Source organism: Neovison vison, chromosome 2 (assembly GCF_020171115.1).
Source record: "Neovison vison isolate M4711 chromosome 2, ASM_NN_V1, whole genome shotgun sequence".
In the NCBI taxonomy this organism is placed as follows: Eukaryota; Metazoa; Chordata; class Mammalia; order Carnivora; family Mustelidae; genus Neogale; species Neogale vison.
The window spans coordinates 151779361-151804509 of NC_058092.1; the positions used below are offsets into that span (position 1 = coordinate 151779361).

A 25149-nucleotide genomic window follows, 5' to 3' on the forward strand; every position below is an offset into this window, starting at 1 on the left:
AAAGGTGGTCTGTCCAGATTGTAGTGATGAAATTGCTGTGAAAAAAGACAATATTCTTGTTCGATCTTTCAAAGATGGCAAATTGTAAGTATGATTCACTAGAGGTGAAAAATATGCTGTTTTTCCAAGTTGGCATGGTAAATGATAAGTTAGTTATTTCTAATGCTTACGCTTTTACTTTTCATCATACAGAATGTTTTGAAGTATGATCATTTTTCACATTATCATTTAAGTGGTCTTACAAGTCTGCTTTCCTTGTTCATTTTTTTTTTTTGAAATCCCAGAGTTTACCTAGTTTGTCAATATTTGCCTATATAGTAGCTGGTGATGTATTGAGGCAAATTTAAATATATCTACTGTATCTAATACTTGATTGCTATCTATGAAATCTACTTTAACAAGACTGAGGTAATCAGAAATTTGAAAACTGAAATTGAATACTGGTTTGATGATATTAAGAAATTATTGTTAATTTTTAAATGTGTAGTATTGGTATTATGATTTTTAAAAAGAATTTTCTTTTAAAGCTTCATAATAAAGTATATTATAAATCAAATTAAATAATATCTGGGATTTGCTGTAAAATAATCACATGGGGTGGGAGGGGAAATAGGTAAGGATGTAAATGAAACTAGTAACTATGAGTTCATGATTATTGTAGTTGGATAATGGATATGTGGTGGTGGTTCATTGCACTGTTCTATCTCCTTTTGTATGTTTTTGAAATTTTTAAAACAAAAAGTTAAAAAAATAAGCAGGTTGAAAAATGTATTTGGAGTAGTACTCAGGCTTTTGTAGATTGATATAAGCCAAATGCAGAAGAGCTGAATGATGGAGAACAATGATTTATTACTGTAAAATAGGAGGTAGATGTGATATATATGATAGAAACTCTCCCAGTTGCTTGGATCTGACATCCTCCCTATGGCTGGGGAGTTCCATGAAGGATCTTAAATTATATATTAGAAGTTTGCTTTTGAGCCTAGACTCCAATTTAAAAACAATTATTAAAAGAACATTTACATTATAAATATGTACATTTTCTTCCAGTCTTAAATTTAGTAATCTCTTGTGATCATCCCAAGACAATGGCAAATTCTTACTATTTGACTTCTTTTTTATTGGATTGATCCTGCTATCCAGGTATTTTCATTTATTATTTTGGGTAGCAGGATCGATATTTTCATCATTGCATTAGGCAGGAGGGACTCTGATATTTGAGAATACCTTGTAAAACATCTCAAGGAGGGGTCATTCTGCAGATGATACATATTTTAACATCCTGTCCAGCATTTTGTTTGGGAATTGCAACACTGTGTAGTCACTTTCATTGTAAATATTAATGTTTCCATATTTTCAGTATCTTTTCTGTGGTGTGTGATTGGCCTCTTAATCTCTGTTTTATTTTTGTGGCTTTTTTTTTCTTCAAAATTAAAACAAATAATGTAGTACTTCAGTGCCGAGAAAGGACGTCCATGAAATTACTAGTGACACTGCACCAAAGCCTGATGCTATATTAAAACAAGGTAAGGATAATCTTGGGATAATTTATGGTTAATTTAAAAACCACTAAAATGTTTTTGAAGATCAAATTTTCTTTTGCTCTTTAAAAAGTACATATTTTTGAACTTCTGTCTTTGAAGTTCTATTTGGTTCTATATGAATTACACTTCTGTAAATCTGTGTGTCTTTTGCTATCACAGGGCTGCTTTTTCATCTTTAGCATATAATCGGGACAGTAATCTAGGAGTGGGAAGAAACTAGATCATCAGCCAATTACTATAGATTTGCTTTTGCCTAGTAAATAAAATATTAATTCCCGAGGATTATAGAAACAGGAATCAAAAGTAATTTTGATTTGGCACTTCTCATAGTATAACAATAATAGTTTATAGAAGAATATGCCATAATTGCCTTTCTTACTTGATTTTTGGCATTGTAGAACTTTCTTATTGCCCAGGTTCATTAAATCTGATAAGATGTTATGTAGACTAGTTAAAAATCAAGAATTTGTGGCTTAGAGTTCTTGTCCACATATTGTAAAAGAAAAATAATTGTGTCTTGCTAATTTTGGTTTCAGCTAATTATTGATATAATTTTAATTCAGGTTTTACTAGGAATGAAGATAACGTATCTATAGTACATTTTCAGCTATTGTATGTTCCTTACAGTGGCTTTGTGCTTGGTATATAATGCTGTTTAATAATCACTTATTGGACCAATGATCAGAAATTTACCTATTTTTTTTAAACCGTTTTTTTTTTTTAAGATTTTTATTTATTTATTTGATAGACAGAGAGGGATCACAAGTAGGCAGAGAGGCAGGCAGAGAGAGAGGGGGAAGCAGGCTCCCCGCTGAGCAGAGAGCCCGATGTGGGGCTCAATCCCAGGACCCTGAGATCATGACCTGAGCTGAAGGCAGAGGCTTAAACCACTGAGCCACCCAGGCGCCCCTATTTTTTTTAAACCTTTAAAAAAGATTTTATTTATTCACTTGACAGAGAGAGAGAGAGATCACAGGTAGGCAGAGCAGCAGGTGGGGGGCTGGGGGAGAAGCAGGCTCCCTGCTGAGCAAAAAGCCTAATGTGGGGCTCCATTCCAGGACCCCGAGATCATGACCTGAGCTGAAGGCAGAGGCTTAACCCACTGAGACAACCAGGCGCCCCAAAAAGTTGACCTATCTTAAAGTTGTTTTTACTAGGCATGTTTAATTTTTGTTTAAAAGAAGAAAAATGCTCTTTTCCTTTGTATTTGTTTGAACCTAAGTCACCTTCCGGTAACAGTAGTTTGCCATCTATAAATTGGGTGCCTGATGCTTAGGACTACTGGGTTTTAAATGAGTCACTAAAGTGCACAGTGCCTGGCCCACAGCCAACACTTGATAAATGTCTGTGGTATTAGCACAGTGGTTAATTTTTTTATCTTGTTTAATGTTGTTAGACAAATCAGTTTGTCTTAATTTCTCCAGTTCACACAGTTTTTGGTCCTCTCTGCAGCCTTTGATCAGGCCCTTGAGTTTCATAAAAGTAGAACTATTCCTGCTAATTGGAAGACTGAACTGAAGGAAGATAGTTCTAGCAGTGAGGCGGAGGAAGAGGAGGAGGAGGAAGATGATGAAAAGGAAAAGGAGGATAATAGCAGTGAAGAAGAGGTAAGGACAAACAGTCGATGTCTTATGAAATCAAGAGAAACAGTTGGGTTTCCTCTGTGAGTTGGGATTTGGCACAAAGTCATCAATCACTTCAATGTTTTTAGTATTAGAAATATTTCATAATAAAAATATGCTTGTACTATCCATCATAACCAAGTAGTTTGCTTGCTTATTTAAAATAGAAGTATGGTCTTAGGAAATTAGAAATATTAAGTTATTTCAGTAACCTCAGAAATGTTTGTTAACCTTGCCATGCTTTTGGTTTATCAGATAATAAGGGAAATACCCACTTAATATGGCAGAGTGCTACTTTCACATGCTTTTTCATCGTCCTGTGGCCCCTCTCACCTCCTACTGTGTGTTCATCTGCATATTTTATTGAAGTACCTAGAGAAGTATAAAATATATCATCCATCTAGTATTATTAAAGGATTTATCAGCAAAAAGGATTAATATCTCTTTGATTCAGAGGATCTTAAATTATATCTAATGCAAATGGGTGGACAGTTCTAATTAGATCATAAATAAGGCATTTGTGAATTTGTATGGGTCAAGGAGATGAAGTATTAGATTTTACTATAAATGGTATTTTAGGTCTAGCAATGATAAGTACCAACAAAAGATGTCCATAATATTATTGGTGATACTGCACCGCTGTACTTGTTAATATTCTGTTGAATGACTGCCTAAAAGTTACTGGTGAATGGTTCAGATAGTGAAGTCTGTATCTTTGATCATTAAGAGAACTGGACTGCATGTTTTCAGGAAACTAATAATTTAATGTCAATATATAATATTTTAGGTAAGTTATTCTGCCATCTAACTGTAATAAACAACTGTTGATGAAATAGGATTGTTTTAGACTTTGTGTTTTATGACATAGTGCTTTATGATGACAGTGTGTAGTGTAGGAGTTCCTCAGCTTCAGTCTCCCCCCTGCATTCTCTTTAAAATGCCGAAATGGGGCACCTGGGTGGCTCAGTGGGATAGGCCTCTGCCTTCGGCTCAGGTCATGAACCCAGGGTCCTGGGATCGAGCCCCACTTTGGGCTCTCTGCTCAGCGGGGAGCCTGCTTCCTCCTGTCTCTCTGCCTACCTGTGATCTCTCCCTCTGTCAAATAGATAAATAAAATCTTAAAAAAAATTTTTTTTTTTAAATGTCAAAATGAACAAGCAATTATTTGCTTAAAACCTACCGAAGGGTTCTTTTCACCCAGAAGTCAAGCTTCACTTACAGAACCTCTCTCACAGTCTGGCCCCACCTTCATACCACTTCTCTTGGGATACCTTGCTACTTTGAACTTGATGCTATCTCCATATTAAATTATATACTTTGTTTCTACTCAGCCTGTACACATACCAGTACCTCTGCCTACACTGCTCTTCCATGTTCTCCCCCACTTAGCCTGGCAAACTCTTGTGTAGTTTTCGGAACCCTATTCACATGTCGCCTCTATAAAGGGAAACCTTCTGTGAAGCATCACCTCCCTCAACTGAGGAAAGTCAATTGCTCTTATTTGCTGGTCTAACCTGATATTGTTCCTTGTGCTTGTTTTTGTTATTTATACCCCTTCCGCCACCCACACACATATCACCTGTTTTCTCCCCTATACGCTCCTCAAGGGTAAAAGACCCTGTGTTACTCGAGAGTGTCTGTCAGAATGTATAACATGTAAATAAATGAGAGTCAATAAATACTAGTTACTAAAATTTTTGTTGCATTGATTTATGTTTTATAAATGTTTTTGTAAAAGCAAATATGATTTCCAGTTTAAACATTTTAAGTTAAATATAAACTTCACTGAAAGATTTTTGTGACAGGAATACATTTGGCAGTTTTTGAAAGTCAAATATTGTATGGGGGGCATTTTAAGATAATATCTAGAAAGTTAGATTCCCTTAGATTTGTATCTGATTACTTTACCAAAGCCTAGCTTCTGTGGCCCATGTTTAAATTGAGAACTGCAGTTTTTTTTTAATGAACAAATTAATAATTGTCATTTATTTTTCTCTGTTCAACCTGCAGACCTAAAAGTTTATTAACATGGATTTTGTTTCTGGTTTTTAACTTGCCTACCTTTGCTTTGCTAGCTTTTAGAAGAAAAGGGTAAATGTCAAAACAATGGCATTAGACACGTGATTTTTTAAAAATTAAAATGATAGATTTATTTAGACTATCCGTTGAAAAGTATGCTCTTAAGTTTTACCATCAAAGATGCATTTGTTTCAGTCAGAGTAACTGTAACCCCAGGTGTGGATTTTGAATCACTTTCTCTGCAGTTACTCCTGATCATGTTCTCTAATGATCATGTTCTCCATCGCTTATTATTTTTCTTTTATTTGATTCAGCACCTAGCATAGTGCCTACACTTACTGGTGCTCATTAAGTGGTTTGTTGATTGGATGATAGTCACTGAATTGATGAGTTCCTCCATCTCACCTACTACCCTGCTCCTTGCAGGTTGCTTCAGGACCAGCTCCCTACTGCCACAGCCCCTGGCCACAGCAGCAAGAAGCTAGTCCCTCCCTTGTAATTGATAAATCGGGGAACTATTTTATTACTTGAAGATTTCCCTAAGTCTGAATCTTCAGGTATTGTAGATCAAGTTTGTTCCCCACTTTACTGATTTTATAAGCTTGAAGTGCTATACAGTGGGGCTGTATACAGTGAAGGATACTTGTGTTACAGCTAAGGGGACCCACGCCTGTATAGTTCTGGAGGAGCAGCAGGAGTCAGTTTTGATGTTAAACCCTGACCCAACTTAATATAAGCGAGAGTAGGTCTTCTTGAGCCTGTGGCCCTGATTTAAAGAATAGATATCTGATACAGTAAAAGCTCATGAGCCATCTTGCTAAGTTTTACTTATATGAGAATTTACATTTGGAATTGTCACTGTTGAGACACCTTTTAGGACATATTCCTTTGGAAAGCATAAAATGTCTAGACTTGCGTGGTTTTGAATAGCTTAGTGTTAAGAAATAACTTTTACTTGGTAAAAAAAAAGCCTTTGAAACATTTTGGTAAATATTAGTCTCTGCTGTTGGTAGGAAATCTTGTATTATTAAACTGCTTCCTTGAGAAAAATAATATTTTCTTCTGTGACTAAAATTAGGAAGAAATAGAACCATTTCCAGAAGAAAGGGAGAACTTTCTTCAGCAGTTATACAAATTTATGGAGGATAGAGGTAAGTTTTTTTAAATTCATGGTTAATGTTATAATGTATTATATAGGTAATTAATACTTTAAGAATTCTGTTTTTTTTTTAATTAAAGATTTTATTTATTTATTTGACAGAGAGAAATCACAAGTAGTCGGAGAGGCAGGCAGAGAGAGAGAGAGAGGGAAGCAGACTCCCCGCTGAGCAGAGAGCCCGATGCGGGACTCGATCCCAGGACCCTGAGATCATGACCTGAGCCGAAGGCAGCCGCCTAACCCACTGAGCCACCCAGGCGCCCTAAGAATTCTGTTTCTTAAGCTTCATGTCATGATCTCATGAGTCAGGTCATGGCTCTTTTTCTTGATTAGCAGCATCACCAGCACTTAGTGTAGTACCTGTCATACAGTAAATGGAAGGAAGACTTTGATAGTATTTTGATGCGTATTATGGCCATGGACCCATACGGCCTGAATTCTGTCCTGGCTATCTGGCCCGCCATCCATGGGTCCCCAAAGAACTCTTAGTACGAGCGAGCAGTAGCATAATGGGAATCATAGCACCATTTTATTTGTACCTACATAGGTGCTATTATTTAAAAGCCTCCCTCTCCAGAATCACTGTTTGATATAATTAGGATCTGTCTGTATGTGTACATGTGAGTGAGAGAGGGAGGGAAGGAGAGAGACATCATAGTTTAAGATGGACCATAAGTCTTCTTGTGATCCAGCCACACAGAACTAAGCAGAGAATTAAACCATCCACAAAGTTAGATGTAGAGAAAGGTTACAGAGTCTCAAGGTAAGCCTTGGTTTAGCTGTTTGAATCTGCCTGATGTTGTTAAGGAAATTCAAGGATTGAGGGAAAGTGGTGTGGGTGCTAACCTTTAATTTCCAGTTGTGACCTAGTCCACTAGTCACCATGCCCCTGTTACTTTACTGCTTTTCTGCTGTTTAGAATATAATGTCTCCTTTCCTGGGAAATGCTAGAAAGGGAAGTGAGGAGAAGCAGAAATCTTTTTTAGCTTGAGGAGGACAAAATGAATAGTATTTAGAAATGCCACCGTATTCTGGGAATTAATTTTCTTGTAGGAGAGAAATTAATGTTTTTTAAATCCTCATTTGTATTGTTGATAAGTAGAAGTTGACTGTCTTTGCTCTCATAAGTGCTAGTGGTCACCATAATGCAGGTATCTTTTTATTATTTGATAGGAAATGTCTTTGCTTTCATGTTATTTCCTTGTGTGAAAGGAGGCTTGGCCTAAGAATGTAAGCAATTTCCTAGGCTTTTGTATAAGATAAATAAAAAAGTGAAGAAAATTTTAAAAGTTAATATTAGAAAGAGTGATAAAATATGACCATCCCAGTCATAGGTTGTTTTGAAAGGGCCACAGTTATGTCTCCATCCCATTATTTCCTCTACCACTTTCTAATGGTTTGGTAGTTTTAGTGTCCTTGCATGGTCCACATTAGAAAGAAAAAAAACTAGTGGCTCCGTCAACTGAGTGTCCAACTCCTGGTTTCAGCTCAAGTCATGATCTCATGAGTTGTGAGATCCAGCCCCATGTTGGGCTCTGCGCTCAGCGGGGTGAGTACCTCTCTCCCTCTGCCTCTGACCCCCCTCATCCTGTGCACTCTCTCTCTCTCAAATAAATAAATAAATAAATATCTTCAGAAAGAAACAAAATTATATAGTTTCATCCTGGAATCATTGTTTAGACTAGGAACCAATTAATAACATACAAAGAAAGTATCATGAAAATCACCCTCATTGTGAAGCTGTTTCCTGTTAATTATCTTATCCCTTTCTTCAGTTCTACTAAACCTTGTTTCCTTGATTTAAAAAAATTTTGTTTCGTTGGTATTTTATTTTGGTTTATCGACTGTTTATTCTTTTGCTCATCAAGGAAATGAAAATGGAATGAAATCATATAAGGTTTCCAAAATCTGGTTTGAAAAATTTTTTAAAATGAAATGGGCTTAAGTAGTAGACATCATATTTTGATTAAGGGATTTGTTTTTTCATATATACACTTTGCACTACATGTATTCAGATATTCAGTGGTGATACCTGAATCTTGTAATTTTAAATAAAAAATGTGACATGGTTATAATATATTTTGTATTTTCTTTAACAGGCACACCTATTAACAAACGACCCGTACTTGGATATCGAAATTTGAATCTCTTTAAGTTATTCAGACTTGTACACAAGCTTGGAGGATTTGATAATGTAAGTATTACAGTTAGAAATGAAACATGTTTTTTCATACAACATGTTTTCTTGTCTAAAAATTACTTAAAATTATATACTAATAAAAACTTAAGAGTAGAAGGAAAAGAAAATGGGAAGCACAGGTTAGAACCAGGTGGCTTCCTTAGACCAAATTTAAATTTAATTAAAGATTCTTTCAAATGAGCTTTCTGATTTATTGTTAAGTTTGTCAAACTTTAATAAACCACCTGTGTATGTCTGAGTCACAACACAACCATATTGGTAGAAGTTCGTTCTCTTTCTCTTTTCCACTAGACTGTAAGGTCCTTGAGAGTTAATATTCTTTATATCCTTAATCTCTTCCATTCTGTCTGATGCACACATACACACACACACGTACATACACACGTGTATATGTAGAAACATGCAGAAAAAATTCTTCATTGAACCAAAGAATTTATCTTAAGGTTGTCATGATGTATGATGTCCCTTCAATTAAGATTATTCTGGGAGAAAAAAGTATTTTGTATAATAAAATGTATTATTAAGTTCCTTAGAACTGCTTTGATTTATTAAGCTTATAGGTTTTATGGGAACTAATACTTAAAGAATTTTATCTGTAGCTCTTCATTACAAATTTTGATTTAAAAACCTGAATATTTTCTTACGTACTATGTCAGGGCTGATTTAAAAATGAAATGGCCCAATATGTCAACATTTGTAATTCTGAGATTTATTAGAATACTAAAACTTTACAACAAAGTTGTAAACCAAGTTTTTCATTTAGAATTTATTAAGTTATTTTCATTCCTTTGAGACCAGAGCCAATACATGTAAACATATATATGCTTCATTAATAAAAATTTTATTATATTCCAACCTTTTAATTTGGGAGTTTTCATTTTCCTTTGTTAGATTGAAAGTGGAGCTGTTTGGAAACAAGTCTACCAAGATCTTGGAATCCCTGTCTTAAATTCAGCTGCAGGATACAACGTTAAATGTGCTTATAAAAAGTAAGTCAGTGCTCTCTTAATCTCACAAAACAAACTGAGGGTTGCTGGGGGGTGGGGAGGGGGTGGTTGGGTTATGGACATTGGGGAAGGTATGTGCTATGGTGAGTGCTGTGATATGTTAATAAAAAATAAAAAATAAAAGTGTACTTAATAAACCTACATTCAATACTTTACCTAGAAAGCAGGTTAGAATTTACTGTATAACTGAGACTAAATATTTCTTCTAAGAAGCTATCAGAAATTTTTACTAGACTAATCACTCTATAGTAGCATTTTCTACAGTGTATTCTACGAATACTACATCTATGAGATATTCTGTGATGAAAGTTTTTGTGGCCAAGTAAATTTGGAAAGTACTATGTAGAGGTTAAAATGCTAGAGTGTTAAAAAGTTGAGGGTTGAATCCTGGTTCTGCCAGTTACTAGCTTTTGTGCCTCTACGACCATTTCTTTGTTCTCCTAAGCTTTAGTTTCCTCTTTTGTAAGATGGGATGTTAGTCCTTGCCTCGTTGGACTACTCTGATGATGACATGAGAGTTCACGTGAATGCAGAGGCCTAGTGAACGGCATGCAGGAGGTGCTCAGCAGATGGTTACTGATACCTTTAATAACTACTGTTGTTACAGTTACTATCCTTAACATTCTGCCTTTTCACTTTTAGTGTAGGTTTTTTCTTTAAGATTTATTTATTTGCGAGAGAGGGAGAGGTCTAGGCAGAGGGAGAGGAAGAAAGAGTCTTAGGAAGACTGCACTGAGCAGGGAGGCCAACAAGGGGCTCTATCTCAGGACCCTGAGACCAAGACCTGAGCCAAAACCAAGAGTCGGATGCTCAATTGATGACACTACCCAGGCACCCCAATGTAGTTTTTTTAGTTACTTTTTTCCTTCGAGAAATGTTTCTCTTCGGGTTAAAGAGATTGGGAAGAACAGAACTAGAATAAACAAGAATAATAATATGGCTCAGTATCTGAGGACTTAAAAGAAATGAACACATTTTAAAAACTGTAACTCTACAGCAGTATTTTGAAACGTTTTCCCAAATGTAATTTCTCTTCATGTTTCCAGATACTTATATGGTTTTGAGGAGTACTGTAGGTCGGCCAATATTGAATTTCAGATGGCATTGCCAGAGAAAGTTGTTAACAAGCCATGTAAGGAGTGTGAAAATGTAAAAGAAATAAAAGTTAAGGAAGAAATTGAACCAGAAATCAAAGAAATAAAGATTGAAGAGGAGGAGAATATAATACCAAAAGAAGAAAAACCTACTGATGATGATATTGAAAGAAAGGAAAATATTAAACCCTCTCTGGTAAATCAGATACTGTTAATGGTGCTGTACCTTCTTTGGTACATTTTCTACCTTGTCTATAAGTTTTCATAGCTAATTTATCATAAAATGTTATATTTTATTTTTTTCATTAAATGCTATTTTTATATTTAAAATTAGCTGTTATTTTTGCTTAGTGTTTTAGGAATGGCAGGAGTTTTTTAAAATTACTACTGCCTTTCTCAATATTAGTATTGGTTGGTACCTCCTTTTGCTAACAATTAGAGCATGAAATGAGGGTGACAGTTTATACTTTTGTTGGTTTAGTTCCTCTGATCTTTTTCTAGGGAAGTAAAAAGAATTTATTAGACTCTATACCTACACAGTCTGATCCGGAAAAAGAAGTTAACATGAAAAAAACAGAAGAAAATGAAAATCTGGAGGATAAAGATGAGGAGACATCTGGGGTGGATGAATCCCTCAGCATAAAGGTAGAAGCTGAAGAAGAAAAAGCAAAATCTGGGTAAGAAATTTGTTTTTGGTTAAGATGCATTTTGGCTGAATGAATTCTGATTTGCTCTTTATTTTTGTATCTATATGTTTGAATCTAAATTTGACAAAATGTAGGATTTTTGAGTGGTTTGCATTTATTATGTGAGTACCATTTGCCTCCTTCAGAGACCCTGCTAATGCGACTGTGTAGCAAAAGGTCATATTTTTGATCCATTCTTCTTGCTCTCATCATGGAAATACATGAAATTTTGAGCTAGAGAAAAAGTACTTCTTACTACATTAAGCTCTGCTGAATAACCAGATAATATAAATTTGGGAAGATGGCTTTCTGTTATGTTTTGTAGATGGAATGTTGGCTCTAGATTTTAAGAGTTGTACTAATTCCTTAAGCAAAAAATAAGAATGGAAAAGTGGTAATAATTAGTTTTCAAAAGGCCAGAAATTGTTATATTGTGTTTAATGTGTCAGTAGCAATTACTTGTTTTGGTCCGTTTGGAATGATGAACTTACTTATTTAGCAATGTAATTTATGCACTGCCAGTGGACCCTTGGATTTTTGTAGGTGATTTTTGGGATCTGGTCTTTATTTCTGAGGTATAAACAACCTAGACATCTCCATTGTTAATGGCCGATTTAAATAAGTACAACCAAATGTTTTTGATCATTTTAGTATTTTTCTGAAATTTGGCCACAGCATGCAGACAAGCAGGGAAGGGAAGCAAAATACGCTTCCTTAATATAGTGAGAGGTGTTTGTTTAGTATACTTTGTTATATATTTTTGTGTACAAATGTGTATATCAAGTACTCCTTTCTGTTATTGGAGATTATCTCCGCTGTTAAGAAACTTAATAAGTACCTAGCTTTTTGCCTAAAATCTCTTGATCATTTTAGTGTCCTCTGAAATTTTGGTGTGGCATGTAGATAAACATGGAAGGAAAAACCTGGGTTTAGAAGAATATAGTATAAGTGTTTTCTCATTATACTTGGTTGTAGTCCTGTGTGCATGTGTGTATTTGAAGTACTCCCAGCTGCTACTGGAGATTATTTCAACTCTTAAGAAACTTAGTAAGGGTTCAGCTTTTTGCCTAAAAATCTGATTTTTATATCTGCATATGTTTCTGGAATATCTACTGTGTGGGAGGCACTGTGATAAGCCTGTATTTTCTTTTTGTTACTAATAATTAATTTTTCAAGTTGGTGTTTCAGTTAATTTTATAGTATAAACTATATATTGTAGGTTCTAAAAAATTACTTAACTATATAGCTTTTAAATTTACTATATTTATTTACAAATGTATCATACCACAACTGGAATTTTCCTGCCATGACTGCCCCAATTTGGTAGATGTTCTTCAGAAGTGTTATGTGTTGGGAATGTCCAAGAATGTCCACTAGAATTTTATTAGATGAGTGCAATAGAAAAATTTTACAGTGATGAAGAATCATATGTATTTCTCTAGCATGTAAACTTTCTCTAAGTAATTAGCTACTACCAGGAACTTTCCATGTCCTTCTCTCATACTCTAGGTGTAGGAGATTAAGTAAGTTAATTCAGGTAAAACACCTGGTTCAGTGGCTGGCCCCATAGTAGGTATTAATAAATTACAGGTTTAAAAAAATTTATTCCATTGTGAGGAGTGTGACATCAAAATGGGAAAATTTGGTATTTCTTTCTGAATTCAGATGAAAAATACTTAATACATTTGGTTTATCAAAATACAGTTCTTTAAATGATAAGTAACAAAAGTGTGTGCACATGTGTGTTTTGTACACTCATGCACGTGCACAGGTGCAGCGCATGCATTGGGTGTGAGTGAGGTGTATATATATAAATTGAATTTCTAAAATCTGTATGCTGTTTACATTTTATACTTTCAAAGGATATCTTTGCTTTGTGTTCTCTCTCGTTTAGTGCATTTACCTCTGCTTTTTGCCACTGAATTATTAGAGGAGGGAGTAGGATATTTTATTTGGCTGATAGTAATTGTGTTGTTTGCTTTTTTATACTTTAGTATATTACTTAAGTGCTTTTCATTTGGTTTGTTTTTGAGGTTGATATTCAATGCAAAATTTTATTTTTAATTTTTGATTGCTTTATTATTACAGTGTTAGGGTTTTATTCCAGATTGAAAAAAAGATTGCCCTGGCTGCCACTTAAAGTAGAATTGTGCTTGGTATTACTGGCATTTCCAGTTGTGTTCAGTGCACTGTATAAACCTAGTTTAGAGCTCGTTGTCATTTAAAAAATCTTAGATGTTTTATTCTGCATCTCTCTATATGATGATTCTGAGGTATATGGTAAATCTCTTCAGTGCATAGTAAATTTCTTCTTTTGTTGTGGCCACTAGAATACATTTCCTTTTCTCCCTGATATGCAGAGATACAAGCTTATGATTTAAACAAGTAATATTCTTCCCCCAAAAATGTCTTCAGCATTTTAACTTTTATATATTAACCTTTATTTATTTAAAATTGTTAATAATAGTGTATCATCCATAATACCCTTTCTAGTAATTTTCTAGATATTTTAGCCTTGCTAGTAATTATTTCTTCATTCTAGACATGTTAATGTATTTTTAATAATAGAGTTCCTATTTTTTTAATCTCAGATTATAGCTGGTTTTGTTTAGGTCTTAATTTTTAAGTACCTATTCATTTGAATATGAATGAGTCTTTAAAAATAGAAATAATTCTTGAGATTCTGTAGACTTTGTGATGTATTTCAGAGAAAATTGTTTCATTTGTTACTTTTGTAAATTTAGACTTAATTTCACAAGACTGCTAGGTTTCCCTTCATCCTTCCTCTCTCACTATGTAGAAGGAAAGAGGTTAGGAGAATAAAAAATCTTTATAGTGTTGCTTGTATTACTATAGATTATTTTTGTTGCTTCTATAACTGCATAATCAGGAGTGATAATAAAGTATGTTATTGCTAAAATGTTTGCATAGAATATAAAACAAATTCTCAGTGGAGAAAGCTTCTTACGTAAATATTATATTCATCAACTTTTAAAGCATAATTACTTAGCTGTCTTGTAGTTCTGTTTTATGATCTTTGTCAGCTCTTAAGTGATGGTTTCTTTTTGAGAGAAAAATTGTTGTAAAAAGTATAGACAGTTTTTATACTGTACAGCAGCAGATAAAAACTTACAAGTAAATATAGTCCAGTTTCATATTGAAGTTTAAAAAAAATAAATCTAGTGTTTGGAAAGATTGATAATTTAAGATTTTCTCCAACTTGTTTAATACAGATTTGTGGCTGAATACAAATGCTCAGTTTTAAAAAGTACACGATATTGAGAAGATTGAAATGGTTGCAGTGCTGCTTCTAGAATAATTTGACTTTTAGTTTCGTATTACTTGGAGTTGGCCTCATATACATATTTCATTGGAACTTCAAAGTTGAAAGAATTGGTAAAAGACTTTCAGTAAATATACAGTAAAGAAAGCAGAAATTGTAGCAAAGTTAGAAGACTAGAAAGAAAAAACTTGATGTGATATTGATGTGAAATTAGTCAAATATTCCTTTGAAAGGTAAAATAATTCAGTTAGCATAACTTTTGAAATTTTGGTTGGATCTCCTTTTGAACTCAGTAAGACTAGCTGTTGTCTAGTAAAAGTTTTTGTTTTAAACATCCTGAGGCTGGAAATACTTGAATAGGAAATCATTTTTAGTCTGAAAATGGCTACGGGGTGTAATGATTTTTGTTTTTGTCAATACTTTTGTATAAAACATTTTAAAAATAAAACATGAAAAAGTTGTTATAGTCGACCTTACTAGTTTCTTATACAACTTCTGTTCTTCTGGCTGTTGGAAATTTTCTTTTAACGCATTTTTCAATCTTCATTTTCTCTACATGTATCTTTCTGTAACCATGGTCATCTTAAACAGTTTTAGTTTTTAACGTTACGTTGAAACTCAGAATTTCATACACATGGAACCTGCTGTTCCCGGAGCAGTCACAGCCACAATTTTTATCATTTTATGTGGTTTGGAACTGAAAAGCTTATAAGGTGTCTTTTATTAACTGCAATTTTTTAAACCTTTCAAGAGATGAAACGAATAAAGAGGAAGATGAAGATGATGAAGAAGCAGAAGAGGAGGAGGAGGAGGAAGAAGAGGAGGAAGAGGAGGATGACGGCAACGAGGAAGAGGAGTTTGAATGCTATCCGCCAGGCATGAAAGTCCAAGTGCGGTATGGACGAGGGAAAAATCAAAAAATGTATGAAGCTAGTATTAAAGATTCTGATGTCGAAGGTGGAGAGGTCCTTTACTTGGTGCATTACTGCGGATGGAATGTGAGGTAACTTGAGTTTTAGCTAGTGATTACTACCTAAAAACACTTATAAAATAATTTTCTATTTTAAAATTGAATTAACGAATTACAGACTTGTCAGTATTCAAATTGAGGTCATAGTACCATTAAAAAAAAATGTAGATTTTAGCATGTACGTGCCTCACGTAGTGACTTCCCTACTCACTGTTTTTAATACTTAGACGATATTCTTAGTGTCTAGAAGACCGAAATCTGTACAGTTGATTTTTATGTTATACATGTAGATTAACAGAGGCAACATTGGTGAAATGATAGAAAAATCTTTTTTTTTAAAGTTAAAAGACTTTTGAGCTTCTTGATGTCTGCAAGTTAACTACCAGGCTTCTTGCTCTCTTGCATTTACAACTACATTGCCACAATAACCTCTTCTTTGCAATCTTAAGTCATCACATTTCTTTCTTTCAGTAGGCAGGGATTTTAAAGTTGCAATTTCTTCAGAAGCTGTCGCCATTTTAAGAGGGCCTCTGTTTCCTCGTTAACAGCTCTTGCGTTACAGCCTTCTTCAGAAGCCCCAGAACTCTGTCTGTTTGAGACAATATGGTGGAAGTGTAAGCAAGTCGGCTTGACTAAAATATAGAGTGTGCTTTCTGACTGCTGCTAACCCTAGGGGGAAGAAAGGCAAGACTAAGGTTTGGTTTTAGGTTGTGTTCAATTACTTAAGTTATTTTCTTACACAAGTTTTCTTTGGTTTATCCAGAGAGATTTTGTATTTGAATTTTATCCCAGATTGGCAAGCCTGTTTTAGGATCTGGTCATTTAGGAGTCTTTTAAGAAAAATTTAATTCCTTTTGGAATATTTGATATTATGTTTGAAATACATGGTAGGGTCGTTGCCCTTGAACAGTTTATCATAGAAGTTTTAGGTGGTGGTTTGAGGTTGTATGTAGTATCTTCAAGGAGGAATATAGTTCCCATGCTTTTTATTTAAATTGTATTCTGTGATTTGGAGAGTAATTAAGAAAACATACTCTCAAATGCTGTTTCCTAAAAAAACAACTGTGCAGTCTCTTTTTCTTCAGAATCCATTTTGTGCCATCCTGTTGTGGCAATAGGAAACTCTAGGAAGCATGGCTAATCTGATTACCTTTCTTATTTAGAGAAAAGTACAGTTCTGATCCATTCTGAAGTTTGGAAGAAAATAACAATTTAAGTCATAAGGAAATGTTCAGAAGTTTTGTTTGGGACCCATTCTTTATTATTTCTGACTAGCAAGATAAAGTTTTAGATTTTAAGAATGCTGCTATCGTAAGTGTTGTCCTGAAACTTAAGCTTTTCCAGGGAATCAGTTTCAACATCATGTGTAATTTATCCTTTTCTCTGTTGGCTCTTACGCTACCTCTGTGGTGCATGATTTTCCTCACCTGCAGGGCTGGCTGTTAAATAGATCATGTTCAAAGGAAGATGCTTGAGATCTGATATCGCTGCTATAGGAATATTTTGCCCAGTCTTTGATATTTAATTGTTTTGATCTTACTAAATGATCTTATTAATATAAATGTAGAGGGAGTTCCATTTATGCCTAGCATGTAACTGTAAATGTTGACTATGTTAGCTTAAAATTAGGAAGGAAAAACTGAATCAGGAAAATTAATAATTAGAGTAATGCCCACAGGATAGATAAGAGCCACATCCTCTTTTACTGCTCCTTGAGTTCTTCAGTCCTACTTATTCTGCTGGCTTATATAATGAGGCAGTTTTTCCAGTGGCCTTTATATTAAATGCTTTAAATTTAGTGGCAGGTAGAATTTAGGTGTTCTCCAACTTGCAGTATTATCAGGGCTTGATTATTTTCTATTATCTCATTAAACGGAAAGGAGGCTTATAGGTGAAAGAATTAAAACATTCATAAAATTATTCTGCAAAGAAGATCTACAACTTTCTGTTTGTTAAGAAAATACAGACTAAAGGCAAGAGTTATCTTTTCCTAGGAATACTTGAATTTTAGAGGGTAGAAAGGGAATGTTGGTATTTTAGCTTTGAAACTGGTTGGGGGTTGGGTAGGGTAAGGGGAGACTTTGAATTGAGGCCTTCAAGTTTTTAATAACATAGAAAAGAAAATGAGACCTAGTTGAACAAGACAAGCTTATGTTACTGAGAAGGATGCCATCTACTCCTCACACCTCAAGCGTTTGTATGGTCTGAACTTTCAAAAGAAGAAAACTAACCAACTTGATGAAGACCTGTAGAGTGGATCTCTCCACCCTCCAGCATCATAGAGAAAACTGTACTTCTGTATATTAGCAGTTAATTTTCTTTGAGTCAGTAGAACAGTACTCCTGTTTCCCTCTGAAGCTGATCTAATGGGGACTGCAACAAATGCTCACCACTTCTACAACGAGTTTCCTATTTTTCCGGTGATCTTCAGCTTGATCTTTGAATTTACACTTAAGAGACATGAAATTAGAAATGAAGATTTATGCACGAAAGTTCATGAAAATAGTTTTATCTTCAGTGGCAGTCATTACCATAGCAATTTAGGAAATTTTATATGAAGCCATTTATGTGAGTTTTGTTTGATCTGAAAGGTCACTCTCCAGTGAAGTAATTTTTCTAAAAGAAAATAAAAGTATCTCTCTTATTTTAAAAAAATACTGTTTTCTGGTAATTTCTACGTTTTTCCTTTTTTCTAAAGTTCTGTGTAAACCTTTATATTGATATTTTTATTTGTACCCCTGTTTCACAATTGAAAATGTTAATTTTTGCTACACAAAGGATAGTGTTTGAGCCAATTTGTTTTTCACTTCCACAGTGGAAAAAAAAAGACACATTTTTACAGGCTTGCACCCAGTTTTCTGGAAAATAGCCAGAGCTCTGGATCTTAAACTGCATACTGGCTTGTAGATGGTATGATACTGCTACAGAATTTTTCAGATGAGGTGGTCGTGTATCAAACAAGTGTCTGATACAAGTTGATTTGGCTAGGCTGCCACATGCTTGGGGAAAAGTCCGTGCTGTTTTATAAATTGTTTTTAACTCTTCTAAAAATAGCATTCAATCTAGAAAAATGTCAAAGTATATAAAAGTAGAAAGACAACTATTTTAATATTGTAGTATGTTCTCTTTTAGTCTTTTAAAAGAGCTCATATGTTTTTAAAAACTACAATCATACTTCAGTAATTTTTAGTAGTAGCCATTCTTGTATGTTTTCTCTTAGTGATGTTAATATTTTATAGAAGTCTTTAGTACCATTAGCTAATTGATCCTTTCATTCTCAAGTTTCTAAGTCATGGCATAAACGTGGGAGTGATAGTTGAAAATGAAGTTACGCTTTGAAGTTCAACTGCTGTAATCTCTGTTGCTCGTGTTGGGTTTATCCTGTTTAGTGATACAGCTAAATGTATTACGGCTATGTAGACTGCTTGGCTTGGGATTTAAAATCTATCAGTGTTCTGTATTGAGGCTGATTTATTTTTCTCCATTTCTAGTTTGGCTTTCCATAATCAAGGGGTTGGGAATTTGATTTGAGATTTTTTAAATACTGAGATTCATCAACTACATTAAAAAGATAGCCCCAACTAAAAGAGAACAGGAAAAACAACACTGAAATTTCAACTGTTGAACTCCTAAGTAACAAGTTAGTTCTACTCCATATTATAAGCTATAGGAAACTGAAGATAAGATATATTATACTTAAATATTACCTGAAATTAAATGTATTTCATTTAAAAAATATCTTACCTCTCTAAGCAAATTGGCTCCTCCTTTGAGGGAATGGGGGTGGGGGGAGCTAGTCAAAAGCTTCCATAAATGGGTTCAGACCCACTTTGTGCTAACATTAAGCTGCTCTTTAACAAATCAATGTCATGTGCAAAGTACTATACTTAGACTGAAGATAAAAAGAAGTGGTGCCTATTAAGAAACTGATTGTCTAGGCAGGGGAATTATTACCCCATCAGGATTTACAAACACCCTCCTTCTTGATGCCCTCAGCGCTCCTCTTGTGTTGCCTACCTTCAGTCACTCCTTATCATCATTTCTTTTGACCCCCATGCTCTTGTGTTGCTTTGTAGTTCTTCCTGGACTACAGGAAGTAGTCCTGCTTAAATCTCACGCTCTTACTCCTCGCCTGCATCTGTGCAGGATCCTGTCTGGAGAAAGCAAACAACCACGCTGACTTCTTTTAAATTCATGAGTATGAACTTTGGGCGGCCGCGATATGTTTCTCTTCCATTCATTCCTTCCTTTTCTCCGAAGACTGTTTCATACTGTTTCTTATCTCCTCAAATGCCCGGCATCTCTTCCCCACCCTCACTTTCAGTTGGTGACCTTACTTTATAACCTTGTGAAAAACTGAAGTGAGAGGAGAGTTTTGTGAACTTCACATCTGCCTCCTTACCTGCATCTGCTGCTGCATTCTGTCTCTCTCCCTCTTTAGTCATCCGTGAAAACAAGTGTGCTGCTGTCAAGCCGTTCTTCTAATTGTCATTCCTGCTTTCCTAAGTCAGAGACATGGGACTAGAAATTCTCCCTTTTTCCTCTCTTTTTTGTCAGTTTCTCACTCTGTTTTGAATCATCCACATCTGGACCTGCAGTGGTTTTTCCCATCTCAAACCTCACTTGAGCTTTACCTGCTTTTCTTGCTGTGCCATTTCTTTGCTCATTTCCATCCAGCAAAACTATGAGCTTACATTTATCACCCAGTTTCCCTCCTGTTTTGTGTAAAGCCAACTCCACTAAGGCTTTTGCCCCATCACACCTCCCTGTCACCAGTGACCCCATCTAGCTGAACTCCATCCTTATTTCTTGACCTCTTGTTACTTGCCTTATCAGTGGTATTTGACCCAGCCGATCCTTCCTTCCATGATAATTTTCACTTGTGTTCCAGCTGCAGTAGCACCAACTGTTTTTCTTGTTTATTTTCCTTTTCTGCCATTCCTCAGTTATCCTCTTTTGTCTCTTCTTGTCTTTGTGTGTTTTCTTTTTTTACAGTCGTGCTCTTCTTTTATCTTTCTGATACCCATTTTAACTTCTTTTACTTTCCATTCCTATTTTTCTAGCTCTAATTTGAGACACTTTTCGGATACTGAATTTTTCCATATTATTTTTTTGGAGTCAAAGGGATTTGACCTTCTGGAATATAGCTTACACCTAGGACCATGGGTTTAAAAAAAAAATTTTTTTTTTTAATTTTTCAAGCTTTCTACATCAGGACATTATTTTTCAATACAAAAGTGCATTTAGGGGCACCTGGGTGGCTCAGTTGGTTAAGCGGCTGTCTTCAGCTCAGGTGATCCTGGAGTCCTAGGATCAAGTCCTGCATTGGGCTCCCTACTCTGTGGGGAGTCTGCTTCTCCCTCTGACCTCTCCCCTTTCATTCTCTGTCTCTCAAATAAATAGATAAAACCTTAAAAAAAAGCAAAAACAAAAGTGCATTTAACTTTAAAACATGAAAAAAAAAATCCCCATTCCATATTCATTCCATTAATATCCCTTACCACATCTAGAAAAGTACGTGTCTGCATTTGGTAAGTAGGAAACAAATACTGAACTAAATTGGACCTCCTGGATATGAAATAGAAGTAGAATAGAAGGTAAAATCTATATAAAAGGGACAAGTCTATAAAAATGGCACCTATAGAATACAGAGACTGATGGGAGATTGGAACAGCTGTGGCCTGCCTCTCCATTGGAGCCTCTTGATGCTTTTATATGTGGTAATTCTTTGTTTAACTTTCTGAGGAACTGTCTCAACTATTTTCCGCAAAGGCTACACCATTTTACATTCTTACCAGAATTGTATTGGGGTTCTGGTTTCTCCATGTCCTCACCAACATTTTATTATTTTCTGTTTTTAAAAAAAGGTTTATTATAGCCAACCTAGCAGGTATCTCATTTGGTTTTGATTTGTATGTTTATAGTGACTCGTGATGTTGGGCATCTTTTCGTGTCCTTATTGGCTATTTGTATGTCTTCCTCGGGGAAATGTCTGTTTAAGCCCTTTGCCCATTTTTGAATTGTTTTTGTTGTTGAGTGGTAGGTGTTATTCATGTGTTCTGTATATTAATCTTTCCTCAAATAAATAATTTGCAGATATTTTCTCCCATTCTTTGAACCTGCAGAATTGTCTTTTCACTCTCTTGACAGTGTCTTGATGTACCATAGTTTTAAAATTTGATAAAATCCAAATATATCTATTTTTTCTTTGTTGTCCATGCTTTTGGTGCTGTATTGTAGAAAATATCACCAAATCCAGGGTAGTGAAAATTTCCCCATGTTTGTTTTAGCTCTAATACCAAAGTTTTTTTTTTTTTACCAATTTTGAATTAATTTTTATATGTAAATATGGTAGTCAGTTCTTCTTTGTGATCTTTTTTTGTCATAATAAGAGCCCATCTCCCAATGAGTAGCCAAAATGGGGTTGAGGATGAGAGACTAGAATGAATCTGATTGGAAACACTCCCGCTCTATGACTTTCCTTCTCTGTCTCCTTTTGTCTCTTTAAGAATTTTTATGTCACTTCAGCTTGATTTCTTTATTCCTTCTATCTGCAGAATGTTCTACAGCCTTACTTTTTTTTTTTTTTTACTTCCGTGTAATCTGATCCTTGCCTTACTTCCATTGGACTTAGGAATGTTGACAGAAGAGTACATACAGAGTTCTGTTCCTGTGCTTCAAAATAATTCTTCTGGTAATGATAGAAAGAAAAGCAAAGTACTCTAGGAACTTGTCTGCTTTATTGCTATAGTATGGAAGTTAAAAAACTATAAATGAAGATGATCTGACAGTGGTTTCTAAGTGAGTATCTACAAACTTGTTTTAGAGGATAAGGAGTCTTTTTTTTTTTTTAAAGATTTTATTTATTTATTTGACAGAGAGAGATCATAAGTAGGCTCCCTGCTGAGGCGGGGGGGGAAAGCAGGCTCCCTGCTGAGCAGAGTCTGATGCAGGGCTCAATCCCAGGAACCCTGATCATAACCTGAGCCAAAGGCAGAGGCTTAACCCACTGAGCCACCCAGGTGCTCCGAGGATAGGGAGTCTTTTTGACCAAGACTTCCAATTCCATTTGCATGTTTTTCCTCCTGTGTCCCATTCTTTTTTTCTTCATACCTCACTGTCATGTTTTCCAAACTCTCAACTTCCTCAACCCTCTGTCACAGTCTCCCAGCTTACTCACTTTCTAGGATGGAAAACATACTAAAATTAAAAAATACTCGGGTAGTCAAAGGACTGTGTTGCCACTCATGTGAAAAATTCTTGTGCAGTATGAAGATGCTTTGTATCAGACAGTCCTGTCTGTAGAGACATATAGTGAATGAAGTGAACATAATAATTTGTACTTTAAAAATACGACTTTTGGGGGCGCCTGGGTGGCTCAGTGGGTTAAGCCGCTGCCTTCGGCTCAGGTCATGATCTCAGGGTCCTGGGATCGAGTCCTGCATCGGGCTCTCTGCTCAGCAGGGAGCCTGCTTCTCTCTCTCTCTCTCTCTCTCTCTGCCTGCCTCTCCATCTACTTGTGATTTCTCTCTGTCAAATAAATAAATAAAATTTTTAAAAAATATACGACTTTTGAGTTGACTAGTTTTTCAGTGCAAGTGAATATAAATATTTCCTTCATAAACAAAGATGAGTAACTTGGTTCTTTTTGCACTCAGATGGGCTTTCTTTCTTTGTATTAATTTAAAAGTGTTTACTGAATTGAACCTGTTCCATTCAGTAGTTTTTGTAGGTTGGCAGGTACATTTAATGTAAAACATAAACATGGACCTGTTCATTTGGTGGTTTTGTAGATAGGTAGGTTCATCGGTATATTTGTCTAACTGTGCATAGATACCAGTCCCCTGAACTTATCAAATGTTAATGAAGTAAACTTTTCAGGTACTTTTAAGTCAGTATCTGCGTCACAAAATACAGTGAATGCCTCAGTTGTTAACCATTTGCAGTAATCTCTATAAATGAGCCTGGTACAATGCTTTGTGATGTGTTCTTAACATTACATATTACCTCTGCCTAAAGACTTACACCTTTGTTTCATTTTACAGAGTTAAACTCTTCAGGAAAACCAGTTGATATAATTACAATACCATGTCCAATACGCTGCTTGTGTCAAATATTAAATATGTTTATGCTATACTATCCAAATTATTCTCGTTCTGTTATATTCTTTATTATGCTGAGCACCATTCTGTGTCTTTAATGTGGATTTAATATTAAGTGCTATATGAAGTGGAAATATGAAATGTTAATGGCATGCTTAGAATTTTATTTTTCAATAGTATAATGCTTTATTTTTGTTTCATTATATCTTAACATGGCAGAAGGCATTAAATTTATGTTCAGTGGGTCTTTTATAAATTTTGCTTTAGATATGCTCTCATTAAAAATATATGTATAAATTGAGGTTATTACAGAAAATTCATAAAGTAAGCAAATATGGATTAAATGGATTATAAAATTTTTAATTAATAGCTGTTGCTGTTTTTCATGTGATTTGGTCTTTTTTCCTATTACAGTGTCATACTTTTTTTTTCTATATATTTTTTTACTTTAAGAAGGGGGAAAAATTTCTTTCCTTGCTAAGATAGCCAAAATTTCCACTTTAGATGTGAGGTTTTAAAAATATAAAAATATATAAAAATATGTGACATTCATTAACTTTTTATATATAGATAGGCAAGATACAAAGTATGTAATTATTCAGCTGTTACTAAGTGAGTCTCTCTAATCATTACAGAAAATAAAATACAGATGATTTCAGTGTTTAATCTAAATTAATGATTGGCTCTTAGATTTTATATTTTTTGTAATTTGTATACATGTTTCAAATAGTGAGCTTTTTAATATGTCAGCTTGGTTTTGCTTATGAAATTATTTTAAAAATATTTTTATTCTGCATGTAAATTTTTTTTAATATCTAAGGTTATGTCTTTTGGAGTATGTCTTAATACATGCTGCTAATATTCCTTTGAAAAGTGGTTTGGTTGGGTCATGAAGAACCGAAATCTGAATTGATGTGGGCAACAGAACCATTTTGGTTTCTTACCTGGTTGACTAACATTGTTTTCCTTTTTTATCATTGCCAAGTAATTTCTTAGATGATTTGCCAACACATCCAAACAAAAATCAGAAAGCTGTTTTTCTCTGGTGAGAGCAAGTATGTTATGGTCTCTGAATGGTTCCTTCTAGCTTTGTATGCATATTTTAATTCAACACATTTAAAAAATTCAAATATCTATGTGGCTGCTGCTTTCAGAAGGTTGAGAAGGTTTGTATTGTTACTTCTGTAATTACTGCTTGGTGTTGTCTTCTGTTACATGGTAAACTCCTTGTGGGAAGGAGCAGTGCTGCTTTCGTTCCTGAATACCCAGTGCCTAGGGCAGAATCCATCACATAAATAGTACCTAAGAAGCATTTATCAAATGAATAAGCCCTCATGCATACTTTTATATATGTATATATATATATATAGTTTCATATAATTTTTTACTTTAGGGATCATCTGGTCCAGCTTTTTCATTCTATATAGGACAGGGAGCAGACGTTTTTTTTTGTTGTTTTTTTT

General features: G+C 34.7%; 1 protein-coding gene across 5 annotated transcripts in view; it reads left to right on the forward strand.

Moving 5' to 3' along the window:
• ARID4B (AT-rich interaction domain 4B) overlaps positions 1-25149 on the forward strand; it is a 142539-nt gene that overhangs the window by 83742 nt on the left and 33648 nt on the right. For 4 of the 5 annotated variants that reach the window (XR_006383268.1, XM_044239333.1, XM_044239334.1 and 1 more), the window contains exons 9-17: positions 5-84; positions 1450-1526; positions 2997-3151; positions 6264-6336; positions 8444-8538; positions 9436-9533; positions 10598-10841; positions 11147-11322; positions 15366-15617. Coding sequence is in view for 4 of the 5 variants with exons in the window: in XM_044239333.1 (XP_044095268.1) it covers positions 5-84; positions 1450-1526; positions 2997-3151; positions 6264-6336; positions 8444-8538; positions 9436-9533; positions 10598-10841; positions 11147-11322; positions 15366-15617 (1250 nt within the window). In the remaining variant the exon portion in view is untranslated. The remainder of the gene's footprint in view (positions 1-4; positions 85-1449; positions 1527-2996; positions 3152-6263; positions 6337-8443; positions 8539-9435; positions 9534-10597; positions 10842-11146; positions 11323-15365; positions 15618-25149) is intronic. The other variant, XM_044239335.1, reaches the window with a different exon arrangement.